Source organism: Neomonachus schauinslandi, chromosome 13, assembly GCF_002201575.2.
Source record: "Neomonachus schauinslandi chromosome 13, ASM220157v2, whole genome shotgun sequence".
NCBI classification, from domain to species: domain Eukaryota; kingdom Metazoa; phylum Chordata; class Mammalia; order Carnivora; family Phocidae; genus Neomonachus; species Neomonachus schauinslandi.
The window spans coordinates 24,956,994-24,974,564 of record NC_058415.1 but is presented as its reverse complement, the minus strand read 5'-3'; the positions used below and the strand labels follow the sequence as shown (position 1 = coordinate 24,974,564).

At 39.7% G+C, this 17,571-nt stretch overlaps 1 protein-coding gene across 1 annotated transcript; it reads left to right on the top strand.

Annotated features, from left to right (window-relative positions):
* Positions 1 to 12,181: 12,181 nt before the first annotated feature.
* LOC110569951 (52 kDa repressor of the inhibitor of the protein kinase) lies at positions 12,182 to 15,559 on the top strand. The gene is made up of 2 exons (XM_044920488.1): positions 12,182 to 15,254; positions 15,296 to 15,559. Exon 1 carries the CDS (start codon positions 12,275 to 12,277, stop codon positions 14,561 to 14,563), a length of 2,289 nt encoding a protein of 762 aa, XP_044776423.1. The 5' UTR covers positions 12,182 to 12,274; the 3' UTR covers positions 14,564 to 15,254; positions 15,296 to 15,559.
* The last annotated feature ends 2,012 nt before the right edge of the window (positions 15,560 to 17,571 follow it).

Below are 17,571 nucleotides of genomic sequence, written 5' to 3'. Positions count from 1 at the left end.
GAAAGAAAGAAAGAAAGAAAGAAAGAAAGAAAGAAAGAAAGAAAGAAAGGAAACCAGATATTCACACGCAAAAGAATGAAGTTGGACCCTCATACAACATACACACCATATGGAAAAATTAAATCAAAATAGACCAAACACCGAAATGTAACCTCTTAGAAGAAAACATTATTGAATTTGGAGTTCAAGATGATTTCTTAGATATGACACCAGAAACATAGGCAACAGAAGAAAAAGTAAATTGGATTATATCAAAATTAAAAACTTTTTTCATCAAAGGACACAATCAACAAAGTGAAAAGGCAACCCATAAAAATGGGAGAAAATACTTGCAAATCATATGTCTGACAAGAGATTAATATCCAGAATATATAAAAAACTCCAGCAATTCAACAACAACAAAACCCAAATCAAAAAATCAACAAAGGACTTTATTCAAGTCCATTTCTCTGAAGAAGATATACAAATGGCCAATAGGCACAAGAAAAGATGCTAACATGATGCCACCTCCCACCAGTCAGAATGGCTAAAATTAACAAGTCAGGAAAGGACCGATGTTGGCGAGGATGCGGAGAAAGGGGAACCCTCCTACACTGTGGGAATGCAAGCTGGTGCAGCCACTCTGGAAAACAGTATGGAGTTTCCTCAAAAAGTTGAAAATAGAGTTACCCTACAACCCAGCAATTGCACTACTGGATATTTACCCCAAAGATACAAATGTAGGGATCCAAAGGGGCACATGCACCTCAATGTTTATAGCTGCAATGTCCACAATAGCCAAACTATGGAAAGAGCCTAGATGTCCAGCAACAGATGAGTGGATAAAGAAGATGTGTATATTTATACAATGGAATATTATGCAGCCATCAAAAGGAATGAAATCTTGCCATTTGCAATGACGTGGATGGAACTGGAGGGTATTATGCTGAGCGAAATAAGTCAAACAGAGAAAGACATTATCATATGATCTCACTGATATGAGGAATTTGAGAAACAAGACAGAGTATCATAGGGGAAGGGAGGGAAAAATGAAACAAGATGAAACCAGAGAGGGAGACAAACCATAAGAGACTCTTATCTTAGGAAACAAACTGAGGGTTGCTGGAGTGGAGGGGGGTGGGAGGGATGGGGTGGCTGGGTGATGGACATTGGGGAGGGTAAGTACTATGGTGAGCGCTGTGAATTGTGTAAGACTGATGCATCACAGACCTGTACCCCTGAAACAAATAATACATTATATGTTAATAAAAAAAGTTGAAAAAAAAAGATGCTCAATGTGACTAATCATCATAGGTTAAAAGAAATACCCAACAATTACTGTTTATTATTAGTTAGGCTCGAACTTAATACCATAGTATGTGTGGTGTCTCCACAGATGATATTGTGTCCATCTTGAAAATGTAAAATATTCTCACCCTGTAAGTTCAGTAGAATGCCTGGCATATCTCTGCAGTTTGGGAGCCATGGATATAGTTAATCATTAAGAATAGGGAAGAAATATAAAGTGAGGATGACTGTAACAACTCATACTGAATTATATTCAAGGTTTCAGACTTGTCTAAAAACTGTGAGGCTTTTAGAAGCTATAGTCACAGTTTTAATGTTGCTACTATAATATGGGATATCTTCTGACTATAATGTTAAATTGTGTTGCTCAGTCTTTGGCTTTGCCTTCCAACTCATGAACTGAAATATTCTATTTTCTTCTTCAAAACTCAGCAAAACTGTATTTGATTCAGATTTCTATTCTACAAGACATAGCTTCAGAAAGGAACTATTGGTTGAGCTAGTATTAAATGTACTCATGATTTTGGTTTATAATTTAAATTTAAATTTAGTTGATAATTTAAATTTGAAAGTCCATGGATATAATTGCAGTTGTAAGCAGAAAAGATTTGTCACTTCTAGGCAAAGTTAATTAAGAAAGAAGAATGCCTTCGCTACTCTTTTTTGCTGTGGTGGCTAAATGCAGAGAACTCTGCTGTCTTAAAGGCTGGCAGAGTCACATACGGAAAAAGCCTGGGTCTCTGAATGAGTTCTGGAACAGCCCACTGCTAATAAGGAACATCCACATTGTACTGATATATTAGCAAGAAATAAACCTCTATTTTGTTAAGCCACTGAAATTTTGAGGTTTGTTTCTTAACAGCCATGAATGCAATTCAAACTAAGGCCCATCCCTGACATAATTGAGAATGCTTTGCAAGTTTTATTAGTCAGTATAATACTTACCAAAGGTCCTCTGATACACCCTTTTCATCACTTTGAGTAAATTCCTTCTGTTCCTAGATGGCTAAGAGATTTTATAAACAAGCATAGATGCTTCTTGAGTGTCATTTTGTCAAGAACTATGAAGGGTCTACTTGCAATGGAATCAGCAATAAAAAGGAATGCTGTTCCAGTATCCAATGGAACAGTATCCACTATTGATACACACATGGATAAATCTCAAAATCATTACATTGGTAAAAAGCAGCCATACACAAAAGTGTGTGTAAGTACATCTTTCCTTTTTATGGACAAAGAGTATTCCATTTTATAGATCTACCATATGTCATCTATCCATCCATCAATTAATGGACATTTAAGTTTCTTCCATTTTTTAGCTATTATGAATAATGCTGCTATGAACATTCATGTACTTTGATGCATAAGTCATATATACTCTTTGATTCCATTTCTGTTAAGTTCAAGAACAGGCAAAACTAATCTATGGCGATAGAAGTCAGAAGGGTGGTTACCTAGGGACAGACAACTGATGTTTACTAAAAAAAGGTGTAAAAACACTTTCAGGGACGATGAAAATGTCAGATATCTTTATCTGGATGGAAGTCACAAAGGTGTAGATGTGTAAAAAATCACTGAACAGGGGCACCTGTGTGGCACAGTTGGTTGAGTGTCCCACTCTTGGTTTCAGCTCAGGTCATGATCTCAGGGTCATGAGCTCGAGCCCCATGTTGGGCTCCCCGCTCAGCACAGAGTCTGCTTGGGATACTCTCTCCCTCTCCTTCTGCCCCTCCAGCTCATGTGTGCTCTCTCTCAAATAAATAAATAAGTCTTTTTAAAAAGTCATCAAACAATGAGATACCACTTCACACATAATAGGATAGCTATAACCAAAAATACAAAAAATGTTAGCAAAGATGTAGAGAAATGGAAACCTTCATACACTGCTAGTGGAAATGTAAAATGTTACAAACACTTTGGGAAATAGTTTGGCAATGCCTCAAAATGTTAACCAAAGCTACCATATGACCCTGCAATCTTAGGTATCTACCCAAGAAGAATATAAATATATATCTACATAAATGTTCATGGCAGCATGATTCATAATAACTAAAAGGTGGAATCAGCCTAAATGCCCATCAACTAATGAACGGGTAAAGAAAAAAGTAATATATACATAAAATGGAACACTATTTGGCAACAAAAAGGAATAAAGGATTGGTACTTTTTTTTTTTAAGATTTTATTTATTTATTCATGAGAGACAGAGAGACAGAGAGAGAGAAGCAGGCTCCCAAGGAGCAGGGAGCCCGATGTGGGACTCGATCCCAGGACCCTGGGATCATGACCTGAGCCGAAGGCAGACGCTTAACCATCTGAGCCACCCAGGCGCCCCCTTTTTTTTTTAAGATTTATTTATTTATTTGAGAGAGAGAGAGAGAACACACGCATGGAAGTGGGGACAGGAGCAGAGGAAGAGAATCTTCAAGCAGACTCCCAGCTGAGCACGAAGCCGCCCAATTCAGAACTCAGTCCCACAACCATGAGATCACAACCTGAGCCAAAACCAAGAGTCAGATGCTTAACTGACTGAGCCACCCAGGAGCTCTTGGTACTTTCTATAACGTGTCTGAACCTTAAAAACATTATACTAAATGAAAAAAGCCAGCCACAAAAGACTACATATTGTGAGATTCCATTTATATAAAAGATCCAGAATAAACAAATACATAAAGATAGAAAGTACATTAGTGGTTGTCAAGGGCTGAGAGGGAAGGAGGGAGAAAGAGAACTAGGAGCGGCTGCTAATGGGTACAAGTTTTCTTTTTTGTGGGGATGGAGATTTTCTAAAGTAGATTATGATAAAGGTTACAAAATCTATAAACAGAATAGAAACCATTGAATTGTACATGTTAACAGGTGAATTTCATGGTAGTTAATTATATCTCAAGAAAGCTGGGTTGTCATCAAGCAATATATTTAAAATTTGTGTATTTGACCATATGTAAATTATATATCTATAAAATATTGATCAAAAGACACATTAAGAACTACCGAAAATAAAATAAGAAGGGCTGGATGATAGAACCAAAATCTGTTGGAAGGATAAGACCTTAGAGATCATCTGGCCCAACCTCCTCACTGTAGAAATGAGGAAACTGAGGTTCTAAGAAATATGACTTGTTTATTCTCAATGGCAAAACTGGACAGAAAATCAAGGACTTTACTCAATGGTCAGTTGCCAGGATATATACTGAAAATTCAAAATCAGTTTTCTGGTTTTCAATATATAGATTACAATATTCAAACATACAGTCTCAGCTAGAGTTTACAAAGAAGTATTTGCTAGAAAGTGTTAACCAGCTATCGGCATGGCCATCTGATTCATTCCATTTTATAGAAGCTCCTTAAGAATAACTCTTCAAGGGATGCCTGGGTGGCTCAATCGGTTAAGGGGCTGACTTTGGCTCAGGTCATGATCCCAGAGTCCTGGGATTGAGTCCCTCCTCGGGCTCCCAGCTCAGCAGGGAGCCTGCTTCTCCCTCTCCCTCTCCCTCTGCCACTCCCCCCTGCTTCTGCTCTCTCTCACTGTCAAATAGATTTAAAAAAATAAAATAAAATAACCCTTCGAGGTAAAAGGATGAAAGAACAACCATATTTTATGATGCCACATTAAATCACCCCACTTTCCTATTATTGTTTATTTCTCCAAATGATATTGTTCTTTTTCATTGCACTTCTCTGATTAAAAACATTTTTAGGGGCACCGGGGTGGCACAGTCGATTAAGCCTCCGATTCTTGGTTTCAGCTCAGGTCATGATCTCAGGGTCTTGAGATCAAGCCCAGTGATGGGCTCATGCTCAGTGCAGAGTCTGCTTGAGATTCTTTCCCCCTCCCTCTCTCTACCCCTCTGCTGCTCCCCCCGCTCAAGCTCCCTCGCTCACTCTCTCTAAAATAAATAAAGTCTTTTTTAAAAACCCTAAAACAGATAAAAACAGATCCTAAATAAGTCAAATAACATATAGCGATTAATGATTGAATAAGAGGATGCAAAGTGGAATAATCCAGAGCAGAGGTAACTTGATTCATTTTAGAATCATCTGCCGAACTAGTTAATTAGGAGCCATATACTTAACCAGATATCTTCTGGGTCTTTTAAAAGAAATAGTCCAAAATACAATATTTTTGTTATCTACTAGGATGTTTCTAAATGCCTTAGGATTTCACTGTAGTGAATTTAAAAAGAAAACAAGAACAGGAAGCTTTGGAGTGGATTTCCTGGGATTTAATCCCCACTCCATCGCTAAATAATTTACTTGCTTGTGCCAATGTTTCTAAATCTGTAAAATAGAATGGTATAGGGTCATTCTGAGATTTAAATGAGATTATTTCTTCCTCTCCAAGATGACGAGCTGTATGCTTTTTATTAGTCCTTCCTAAGAACTTATTTAAATAACAGTAAAAGTTATGTTTGGGGCAAAAATCCACAACATTGAAGAGAAAGGAAGGAAAGCCATCAGCAAACAAGTGATTTTAACAAATTTCTGGGAGACGGAAAGAGGATGGAGGATTAATGACTGATGAAGAGAGCAGGAGGGGCCACTACTTAGAATATATTCTGAGCAGAAAAGATGGCCATGGAGGAAAGCATCAACCTTACCCAGAGAAACCCAAAATGCTTAGAACTAGGAAATTCCAGTTAGGAAGGACACAGGAGTGAGAGTGGGGTCTGAAAGCAGGGGTATTATTTAAAGCTTGCATATAGAAAGCACCCACTTTCCTCTCAAAATCCAGAGAGCAAGGGCGCCTGGGTGGCTCAGTTGGTTAAGCGACTGCCTTCGGCTCAGGTCACGATCCTGGAGTCCCGGGATCGAGTCCCGCATCGGGCTCCCTGCTCGGCAGGGAGTCTGCTTCTCCCACTGACCCTCCTCCCTCTCATGCTCTCTGTCTCTCATTCTCTCTGTCTCAAATAAATAAATAAAATCTTTAAAAAAAAAAGTGCTTTGTAGGGAGAGAGAGAAAGAGAGCACGATGAACAGGGGAGGGGCAGAGGGTGGCTCAGTCATTAAGCATCTGCCTTCAGCTCAGGTCATGATCCTGGAGTCCCGGGATCGAGTCCTGCATCGGGCTCCCTGCTCGGCGGGGAGTCTGCTTCTCCCTCTGACCCTCCTCCCTCTCAAATAAATAAAATCTTTAAAAATAAAAAAGACTGCAGATATATTAAGAGATTGTACCTACATCTAACGAGGTTAAGATACCTCCTTACTTGTTATTAAAAGAGTCAATCTAGGGCGCCTGGGTGTCTCAGTCGGTTAAGTGACTGCCTTCGGCTCAGGTCATGGTCCTGGAGTCCCGGGATCGAGTCCCGCATCGGGCTTCCTGCTCGGCAGGGAGTCTGCTTCTCCCTCTGACCCTCCTCCCTCTCATGCTCTCTCTCTCTCATTCTCGCTCTCAAATAAATAAATAAAATCTTTAAAAAAAATTTAAAAAAAAATCCAGAGAGCAAAATATTTATCAGGCAGGTGATTATCTTCTAGGAAAAAAAGATAATAAATTAAGAAGCCACTTTCTATAAAGAAATTTATCGGACCATCTAAGAAGAATTGGTGCAGCTGAACTGGGCACTGTTGTCTAGAAGTCCACCCAGGTATACAAAGTTCAAAGTCAATCCTTCTACTGCCTCATTCTTAAAAGTAAATGGACTCAAGGATTGCTAGACTTGTGAGGAAAATCTATAATGTAAAGGAAACAATCAACAAAACTAAAAGGCAGCCTAAAGAATGGGAGAAAATATTTGCAAATGACATATCTGATAAAGGGTTAGTGTCAACATCGCCAAACTATGGGAAGAGTCCATTGACTAATGAACAGATAAAGAAGATGTGGTATATATTTACAATGGAATACAATTCAGCATTCAAAAAGAATGAAATCTTGCCATTTGCAGTGACATGAAGGTAGCTACATTATATCATCCTAAGTGAAGTAAGTCCATCAGAGAAAGACAAATACCATATGATCTTACTCATACGTGGAATTTAGGAAACAAAACGGATGAACATGTGGGAAGGGGAAAAAAAGAGAAGGAGAGAGGGGGAGGCAAACCATAAAAGACTCTTAACGATAGAGAACTGAGGGGGTTGATGGAGGGAGGGAGGGAGGTAGGAGGGGATGGGCTAAATGGGCAATGGGTATTAAGGAGGGCACTTGTGATCTGAGCACAGGGTGTTACATGTAAGTGATGACTCACTAAATTCTATTTCTGAAACCAATATTACACTATTTGTTAACTAACTAGAATTTAAATAAAAATTTGGAAGAACAAAAAAGTATAAGTGTAGGTAGAATATGAAGTTTATAAAAATGCCAGACTTAGAAAATTTACCTCAAATACCCCATTTTTAGAAAGTTACTTGAGGATGTACTCCCACAAAAATTAGAGCATATAAAATCAGATCTCAGAAAGAGTAGATCCAAGTCAGGAGAAAAATGGGAGATAATCTAGGATGAAAGCTGAAAGGCAGGCTTAGAAAATACTGAGTAGATTGAAGCAATGACTCTGAAAAGAGGTATCTAACATCCAGTGTCTAAATCTTGTTTCTAATACCACTCTCTAATAAAAGGAAACAGCTTTTTGAGAAATGGCTGATCCTAGGTCTGGAGCAGGAACTATACGAGTTTAGAGCATTTCATAGTATCAGAAAGTACAGAAGTGTTTAAAAAAAAAAAAATTGGGATGTGTCAAAGGGACACAGGAGCCAAGAGAAAGAGCTCCCAATAGCCAAAGTTGGAACGATTTGAGCAACAAAATAAAGTAATACTGAATTATAACCCACAGTATAAAATGAATATCCATAAGTCCATATTGATATGACTGAATAAATTAATGAGGGAGAAGAGATAAATCTTCATGCAGAAGAATTTTTAATAATTTATGCAGATACTCTGCTCTCAAGGAAGAGATCATAAATCCCCACTCCTTACGTGTAGGTTACACACAGTGGACTTCTTCCCAAAGCATACAGTATGGAACACTGTAGGGAGAGAGAAAGAATACCTTTACAGTGGAGAAATTGACAAACACTATCTCAGCCAGATGATCAAGGTGAATGTGAGCAGTGATGAATCATGCTGATAATGTGTATCCTTAATATGGTGTGATAAAAATGACAATTTACCTCTGTGGTCTTTCTCCCCAACACCCATAGGCTCAGTATAATCATGAAAAAACATTATAAAAACTCCACTGGAAGGGTATCTGACAAAATACTTGATCAGCACTCCTCAAAATTGTCAATGTTATCAAAAACAAGGAAAGTGGTAGAAACTGTTAAAACCAAGAAAAGCCTAAGGAGACATGACAACTAAATGTAATGTGGCATCCTGGAGGAGAAAAAGACATTAGGTAAAGCTAAAATATCTGAATAAGGGTCGCCTGGGTGGCTCAGTCATTGAGCGTCTGCCTTAGGCTCAGGTCATGATCCCAGAGTCCTGCGATCCAGCCCCGCATCTGGCTTCCTGTTCGGCGGGAAGCCTGCTTCTCCCTCTCCCACTCCCCCTGCTTGTGTTCCTGCTCTCGCTGTCTCTCTCTCTCTGTGAAATAAATAAATAAAATCTTTTTTAAAAAATCTGAATAAAATATGGACTTTAGTAAAAATGTAGCAATACTGATTCATTCATTGTAACAAATGTACCATCCTAATAAGTTAATAGTAGGGGAAACTAAGCGTAGGATGTTTAAAAACTCTGTGCTATCTTCTCAATTTTTCTGTGAATCTAAAATGCCTATTACTGGGATGTCTGGATGGCTCAGTTGGTTAAGCGGCTGCCTTCAGCTCGGGTCATGACCCTAGGGTCCTGGGATCGAGTCCCACATCGGGCTCCTTGCTCAGCAGGGAGCCTGCTTTTCCTTCTCCCTTTGTCCCTCCCCCTGCTTGTGCATGATCTCTGACAGATAAATAAATAAAATCTTTAATTTAAAAAATGCCTATGGGGCGCCTGGGTGGCTCAGTTGATTAAGCGACTGCCTTCGGCTCAGGTCGCGATCCTGGAGTCCCAGGATCGAGTCCCGCATTGGGCTCCCTGCTCAGCAGGAGTCTGCTTCTCCCTCTGACCCTCCCCCCTCTCATGCTCTATCTCATTCTCTCTCTCAAATAAATAAATCTTTAAAAAATAAAAATAAAATAAAAAATAAAAAATGCCTATTATTAAAAAAAGAGGTATCTCGGAAAAGAGGAAGATTCAAAAGATTTGATACTGTCCCTAATAAGTTGGAAGAACTTAATGATGAGATAACGGTGAAAAACTTCCCTAAAAATGGAAAGACAATTAAACTCCAGCTCTATAAAAAGATTGGCAATCCCAATATACTACATACACCCATGCAATGGCCATACTTAAATAGCTGTAACAATGTGACCACTGCTTAATGATTTTTAAGTTTTATATTAAGTTTCTAGAAAAAAACAGATGTCATAAATCTGATTAATCAACAGAATACAAATGCTATCAGTCTCACAATGGTAAATAGAGGTATAACTGCTCAAAGCTAAGAGGTGGAATGGGGAGATACGAAATGGAAGGGAAAGTTATGAGTACGAATAATCCTGCTGTGTAATGAGTTAGAAGAAATAGTCTAGAGTTGAAAGAAGAAATGAATATTTTGATTGATTTGATTGGCATATTGGTTTGATTGATTTGATTGGCATATTGATTATTTTGACCTGAAGGCACCTGAGAAACAGCAGATGCAGGAAAGACTCCCTAAATTCCCTTTTCTACCTAAAAGCAGGTCTTTATGGGACAAAAAGCTGTTAGGCCCAAAAGCTTATATACCTTTTAAAACAAAAAATAATAAATTGTGGGTTGGGAACAAGACAGGAACTTGGGCTAGGAGCTAGGAAATTGTGGAACAGTGACTAGGAAATACAGGGGAGAAACTAATGGAAGATAAGGGTCATTTTAGTAGGTTTGTTTGTACAGGTCCATTTTGGTGTTGACTCTCATGGTGATAACAAACTTCTCTTCCTGGCACAAGGAGGGCACCTTTCTTGTGGGGAATTTCAAGACCTGCTTTTATTTATTTTTTATTTTTTTAAAGATTATTTTAGAGAGAGAGACAGAGATAGCGAGAGAGAGCACACAAGCGGCGAGAGGAGGAGCAGGCTCCCCAGTAAGCAGAGACCCCAACGTGGGGCTCAATCCCAGGACCGTGGGATCATGACCTGAATGAAGGCAAATGCTTAACTGGCTGAGCCACCCAGGCGCCCTCAAGGACAGTTCTAAATGCAAATATAAGAACATGTAACTCATCTGTGGAATCACCAAAATTACAGAATCCTTATTTTGTAGCTCACTGATGTATATGTACTTTATTCTTACCAGAACAGTGGAAACACTGCAACTGGTTTTTATTTCATTTCATATGCACACATTCAATCAATACTCTACCCTCAGTTGACTGCTGAATAAGGAAGAACTGATGGAAAAAAGAATTATGGGTTGCCCTATCTTTCTCTCTCCTTCTATGTCATCTTTTTCAGGGTACGTGGTTGGCTAAAACAGGCAAGTGACACAAGTAAGAAAGGACGATAGCATTCCTAGGTTATTTGTGTTTAATATGTCATTGTCTTCTTTCTGCCAAGGAAGTTCTGGTTCAAAAAGAAAGCATGGGCTCTAGAACTGTCAGCCACCCTACCTCGCCTCTTACTCAGAGGGAAACCCAACACTCTTTGTACTCCTTTGAGACTTGCTGACTCAGGCGTTGTGTGTCCACTGGAATTCTGAAATCGTGGGCACCTCAAATGCTACGCACCAACAGGGCAGCAAGGAACAGCATCAGATAGACACATATTCTGTCTATCCCCTCTGTTCCAGTGCATGCTCTGCAGTCCTATTGGATTCAGTTACAAAGCACAAGTCCAAATATAAAATTATCAAGAATTTCAAGACAGCAACAGCAGAGCATTGAACCAAGTGTGGAGGGAGCCCTGCTGGGGAGGCAGCCCTGTGACACTACACAGGTCACACAGCCATGTAGTTGACTTTGCTAGGTTCACAGTCAAATTTAATTTGATTTTAAGAACACAAAAAAAGGTGACATCTCACACACTCAAGTTTGTGGAGTTAAGATTCATACCTGCAACAAGTGAGAGTTTTGTCCAAAATTATATTAATACAAAACTAGAATTTGGGTTTTCTCTTAAAAATGACAAATTGGTCTCAGGAATTAGGTTTGAACTTATCTATAACCTACCCAGAAAGCAGAGATTCTGTGATATAAACTGACTTTTTCATATTTGTGATTATACTTTTTAACAATTAAAAAGCTAAATTTCCGGGGCGCCTGGGTGGCTCAGTCGTTAAGCATCTGCCTTCGGCTCAGGTCATGATCCCAGGGTCCTGGGATCGAGCTCCGCATCGGGCTCCCTGCTCGGCGGGAAGCCTGCTTCTCCCTCTTCCATTCCCCCCTGCTTGTGTTCCCTCTCTCGCTGTCTCCCTCTCTCTGTCAAAATAAATAAATAAAATCTTTAAAAAAAAATTTTTTTTAAAAAGCTAAATTTCCTTAGAATGATCTTACTGTATGTTTAAAATATTGCACTGTCACTCTGATGACTCCTTTGACTATCTCCCAGACTACGAGATCCCTAGATGAAGAATTTGTTATAATTCCAGCTGCTAATACAGGAAATATTCAATAAATGCTAAATGTTTGAGTGAATGAATGAGGAAATATGGTAGCAAGATATTTGTTTACCTTGTAAAAGAACAAAAAAATGAAATAAGAATTTTTTTTTGTTCTCTGGATTTTTCCCCTTTTAGATCCCCTGAGTAACCAGGAAAGCTTTCCCTTGCTTCAGCTTCCCTTCCTAGTTTTTGTTAAGAGTGTGCCTGGACGCGGCTTCTCGCCCGCCGCCCCTCCCCCCGGCGCGCCGGCCTTGCCGAGCCGGCCGGCCGGCCTGGCTCCCCTCCCCGGCCCCGACGGGCGGGCGGGCTGCCCTGAGGAGGCGGGGAGGGGAGGGCTGGGCCGGCCGGCGGGTGGGCGACGATGCCGAACTTCTGCGCTGCCCCCAACTGCACGAGGAAGAGTACGCAGTCGGACCTGGCCTTTTTCAGGTTCCCGCGGGATCCGGCCAGATGCCAGAAGTGGGTGGAGAATTGTAGGAGAGCAGACTTAGAAGATAAAACACCTGATCAACTAAATAAACATTATCGATTATGTGCCAAACACTTTGAGACCTCTATGATCTGTAGAACTAGTCCTTATAGGACAGTTCTTCGAGATAATGCAATACCAACAATATTTGATCTTACCAGTCATTTGAACAATCCACATAGTAGACACAGAAAACGAATAAAAGAATTGAGTGAAGATGAAATCAGGACACTGAAACAGAAAAAAATTGATGAAACTTCTGAACAGGAACCAAAACATAAAGAAATAAATAACAGCAATGCTCAGAATCCCAGTGCAGAAGAAGGGGGTGAAGAACAGGATGAAGACATTTTACCTTTAACCCTTGAAGAGAAAGAAAACAAGGAATACTTAAAATCTTTATTTGAAATTTTGATTCTTATGGGAAAACAAAACATCCCTCTGGATGGGCATGAAACTGATGAAATCCCAGAGGGTCTGTTTACTCCGGATAACTTCCAAGCACTGCTGGAGTGCCGGATAAATTCTGGTGAAGAGGTTCTGAGAAAGCGCTTTGAGACAACAGCAGTTAACACATTGTTCTGCTCGAAAACACAGCAGAAACAGATGCTAGACATCTGTGAGAGCTGCATTCGGGAGGAGACCCTCAGGGAAGTGAGAGACTCCCACTTCTTTTCCATCATCACTGATGACGTAGTGGACATAGCAGGGGAAGAACACTTGCCTGTGTTGGTGAGGTTTGTTGATGAATCTCATAACCTGAGAGAGGAATTTGTGGGCTTCTTGCCTTATGAAGCTGATGCAGAAATTTTGGCTGTAAAATTTCACACTACGATAACTGAGAAGTGGGGGTTAAACATGGAGTATTGTCGTGGCCAGGCTTACATTGTGTCCAGTGGATTTTCTTCCAAAATGAAAGTCGTTGCTTCTAGACTTTTAGAGAAATATCCCCAAGCTGTCTACACACTTTGCTCTTCCTGTGCCTTAAATATATGGTTGGCAAAATCAGTGCCTGTTGTGGGAGTATCTGTTGCGTTAGGAACAATTGAGGAAGTTTGTTCTTTCTTCCATCGATCTCCACAATTGCTTTTGGAGCTTGACAATGTAATTTCTGTCCTCTTTCAGAACAATGAGGAAAAGGGTAAAGAACTGAAGGAAATCTGCCATTCTCAGTGGACAGGCAGGCATGATGCTTTTGAAATTTTAGTGGACCTCCTACAAGCACTTGTTTTATGTTTAGATGGTATAAATAGTGATACAAATATTAGATGGAATAACTATATAGCTGGTCGAGCTTTTGTACTCTGTAGTGCAGTAACAGATTTTGATTTCATCGTTACCATTGTTGTTCTTAAAAATGTTCTATCTTTTACAAGAGCCTTTGGGAAAAACCTTCAAGGGCAAACCTCTGATGTCTTCTTTGCAGCCAGTAGCTTGACTGCAGTGCTGCATTCACTAAATGAAGTGATGGAAAATATTGAAGTTTATCATGAATTTTGGTTTGAAGAAGCCACAAATTTGGCAACTAAGCTTGATGTTCAGATGAAACTCCCTGGGAAATTCCGCAGAGCCCAGCAAGGTAACCTGGAATCTCAGCTCACTTCTGAGAGTTACTATAAAGAAACTCTAAGTGTTCCAACAGTGGAACACATTATTCAGGAACTGAAAGATATATTCTCAGAACAGCACCTCAAAGCTCTTAAATGCTTATCTCTTGTACCCTCTGTCATGGGACAGCTCAAATTTAATACATCGGAGGAGCACCATGCTGACATGTACAGAAGTGACTTGCCCAATCCCGACACACTCTCAGCTGAGCTGCATTGCTGGAGAATCAAGTGGAAACACAGAGGGAAAGATATAGAGCTTCCATCCACCATTTATGAAGCCCTGCATCTACCAGACATTAAGTTTTTTCCTAATGTTTATGCATTGCTAAAAGTCCTATGTATTCTTCCTGTGATGAAGGTTGAGAATGAACGCTATGAAAATGGGCGAAAGCGTCTCAAAGCATACCTGAGGAACACTTTGACAGACCAAAGGTCAAGTAACTTGGCTTTGCTTAACATAAATTTTGATATAAAACATGATCTGGATTTAATGGTGGACACATATATCAAACTCTATACAACTAAGTCAGAGCTTCCTACAGATAACTCAGAAACCATTGAAAATACCTAAAAGACTTTTAAAGTAGGCTTTCTCTTATGTTTGATATTTGGAAAAATCTGTAAGAAATTTGAAAACATCTTACAGAAAAGCTGTCAGGTGTATGTAGGCCACTTAATCACTGAATATCTTGACCTGTCGACCTCTCATTGAGTACATTAGCCATTGATAATCTGCCAATTTAAATGGCCCCTGTTTAAACTCTCATGCTTTGGAGACATACCTGTTCCAGAAGATAGCATTGAAAGTGCCACATTACACTTCTGTGGGATCTCTGCTAATGGCACTTGGGAATTGTTTTAGTTAAGTCATTTTAGATAAAACATTTATTGTCACTGGATCCAATTGTCTGGTATTGAGTTATCAGTTCTTAGAAGATAAAGATTTTGAAGAGGTATGGGAGGAAGGAGTACATTTTATAAAATGTTACAATGAAGCTCAGAGTGACCTTTGAATAGTAGGAGTGTTAGTATGTTAAAAATCTGTAATGGACAGTTAAGGGAGTTACCAGACAGAGAGAGAGAGAAACACGTGAGCTTGCCAGGCAAGGATTGCAGTAGAGATTTTGTCTTTATCAAATAAACTTAAAGGAACAAGTTACAGTTAAAGTTTGAATGGGAGAGCCTGCCATTGTTGTTCCACATTGGATTGTTGCTGTTTACATTCCTTTGTTGAGCCTACATCTTCATAAGCTCTTCAGCAAGTGTATGTAGAACACCTACGTCTTCATAAGCTTTTTAGCAGGTATATGTTGAACACCTCTGTTCATGGTCAAGACAGGATCAGAGGCCATGGATACTGACAACTGATTTGTCTGTTCTCCTCTTTTTCCATGACTATATCTACTGCCTCGTCTTGATTTATAAACAAAACCTGGAAAACCTACAAAAATAAGTGTTTTGTGGTTTATCTAGGAATAATACAGAAAATATTGCTGTTATTTTTGGTGAAGAAAATCAATTTTGTATAGTTTATTTCAACCTAAATAAAATGTGAATTTTGTTTAAAAAAAAAAAAAAAAAAAGAGTGTGCCTGGAATCTTTCAGGGCATTAAGCTAGAGGGAGGTACAAGAGGAAAATGAGAAATTGGAAAGGGGAGGAGGAGAATTCCGAGACTGGAAAGCAGATGGTGGGGTACAGGACCCCAAATAATGAGACCATGTCCCCCTTCCTACCAGTGCCCTCATAGATGACAGGACTCAAGAGGAATGACTGCTTGGTCCACCTAGGAAAGTTGGACTTGATAGTGGGCTCAAATACCTAAAGAAACCAGAGTAAAGGGTCAAACAGCCTAATGCACAATCTATGGGGAAGCTGAAAAGAAGCAAGTCTTTAAAAATTCTGGTGAGGGGGCGCCTGGGTGGCTCAGTCGTTAAGCATCTGCCTTCAGCTCAGGTCATGATCTCAGGGTCCTGGGATCGAGCCCCGCATCGGGCTCCCTGCTTGGCGGAAGCCTGCTTCTCCCTTTCCCACTCCCCCTGCTTCTGTTCCCTCTCTTGCTGTGTCTCTCTCTGTCAAATAAATAAATAAATAAAAATCTTTAAAAAATAAAAAATAAAAATTCTGGTGAGAACAAAAAACCACTACATTATCCTTCATCTTCCTGCACCATTGATATGCCCTAAGCTATTGCTAAAAATTCTGGTGAGAACAAAAAACCACTACATTATCCTTCATCTTCCTGCACCATTGATATTGCCCTAAGCTTCAATCCTTGGCAAACCTGGATGTACCCAGCATAGCACAAAAGGAATCATTTGGGTTTATGCCATAAATATATCAGCAGTAAACACGTAAGGGACCAGTAGGGCCTCACCAAGTGTTCAGCTCTTTCTAAAGCCCTCTGGAAATGTCTCATGAATTTAAGGAATGGAAACCCAACTATTATCTGTGGTTGAGTTTTCTACCAGCCCAAGGACAGGGCTTAGTCAAATTAAAGATGTAGGAGAAAATGTGTGCTGCAATAGAAAATTGTCTTGTCTAGAGAACACCCCTCCTTGTTATGATAATGATCATTATATAGGAGATATTTTACAAGTCTGTAAGTTGTAGATAATTGATAGCAATGCAAAATAATTCTTGTCTATAGACCTCCCAAATTCTGTCTTATCTGACAGAGGTTCAGATGCATTCCCCCTCCTCCTACACTGTGGAAAAATCAGTTTTGCCTCCATTTGTACATTAATTTCAACATTCCTTTATTACATATAAATTTGTGCTTTTTAAAACTTTTCCTCTCAACCAGTTATAACATCTGCCTGGTTCCTTCATTGCTTGAGTTAAATAAAATCTATAAAGTGTTCAATTTTATATCTGTATGGGAGCCTGAATTTACTTTTTAAGAAATTAGATTTTCGGGCGCCTGGGTGGCTCAGTCGTTAAGCGTCTGCCTTCGGCTCAGGTCATGATCCCAGGGTCCTGGGATCGAGTCCCACATCGGGCTCCCTGCTCGGTGGGAAACCTGCCTCTCCCTCTCCCACTCCCCCTGCTTGTGTTCCTGCTCTCGCTCTCTCTCTGTCAAATAAATAAATAAAATCTATAAAAAAAAAAAATTAGATTTTCACAGAAAGTAATAAATGTAAGATTTCTTGTATCTCTGAGTTTATAAAGATTCATATCAGCAACAAACATGTAACAAAATAAGCCCTAGAAAGAGCTAGTTGAAAATTACTTAAGGATGGGCACCTGGGTGGCTCAGTCGGTTAAGCGTCTGCCTTCGGCTCAGGTCATGATCTCAGGGTCCTGGGATCGAGCCCCACATCGGGCTCCCTGCTCAGCAGGGAGTCTGCTTCTCCCTCTCCCTCTGCTGCTCCCCCTGTTTGTGCTGTCCCTCTCTCTCTGTCAAATAAATAAATAAAATTTAAAAAAAAAAAAAGAAAGAAAGAAAATTACTTAACACTGTGGAACAGAATCACAGGTTGTCCTAACTAGTTCTTTTACCTCTTTAGGATACAGTTCAGTCTGTATTCTACTTTAATTTCTTCTCTGAGCTACAGCTGATCTTGGAAATAAATTGATAT

Excerpts from the sequence above, each read along its gene's own strand:
- LOC110569951 (XM_044920488.1), top strand. The coding sequence starts at position 12,275 with ATGCCGAACTTCTGCGCTGCCCCCAACTGCACGAGGAAGAGTACGCAG.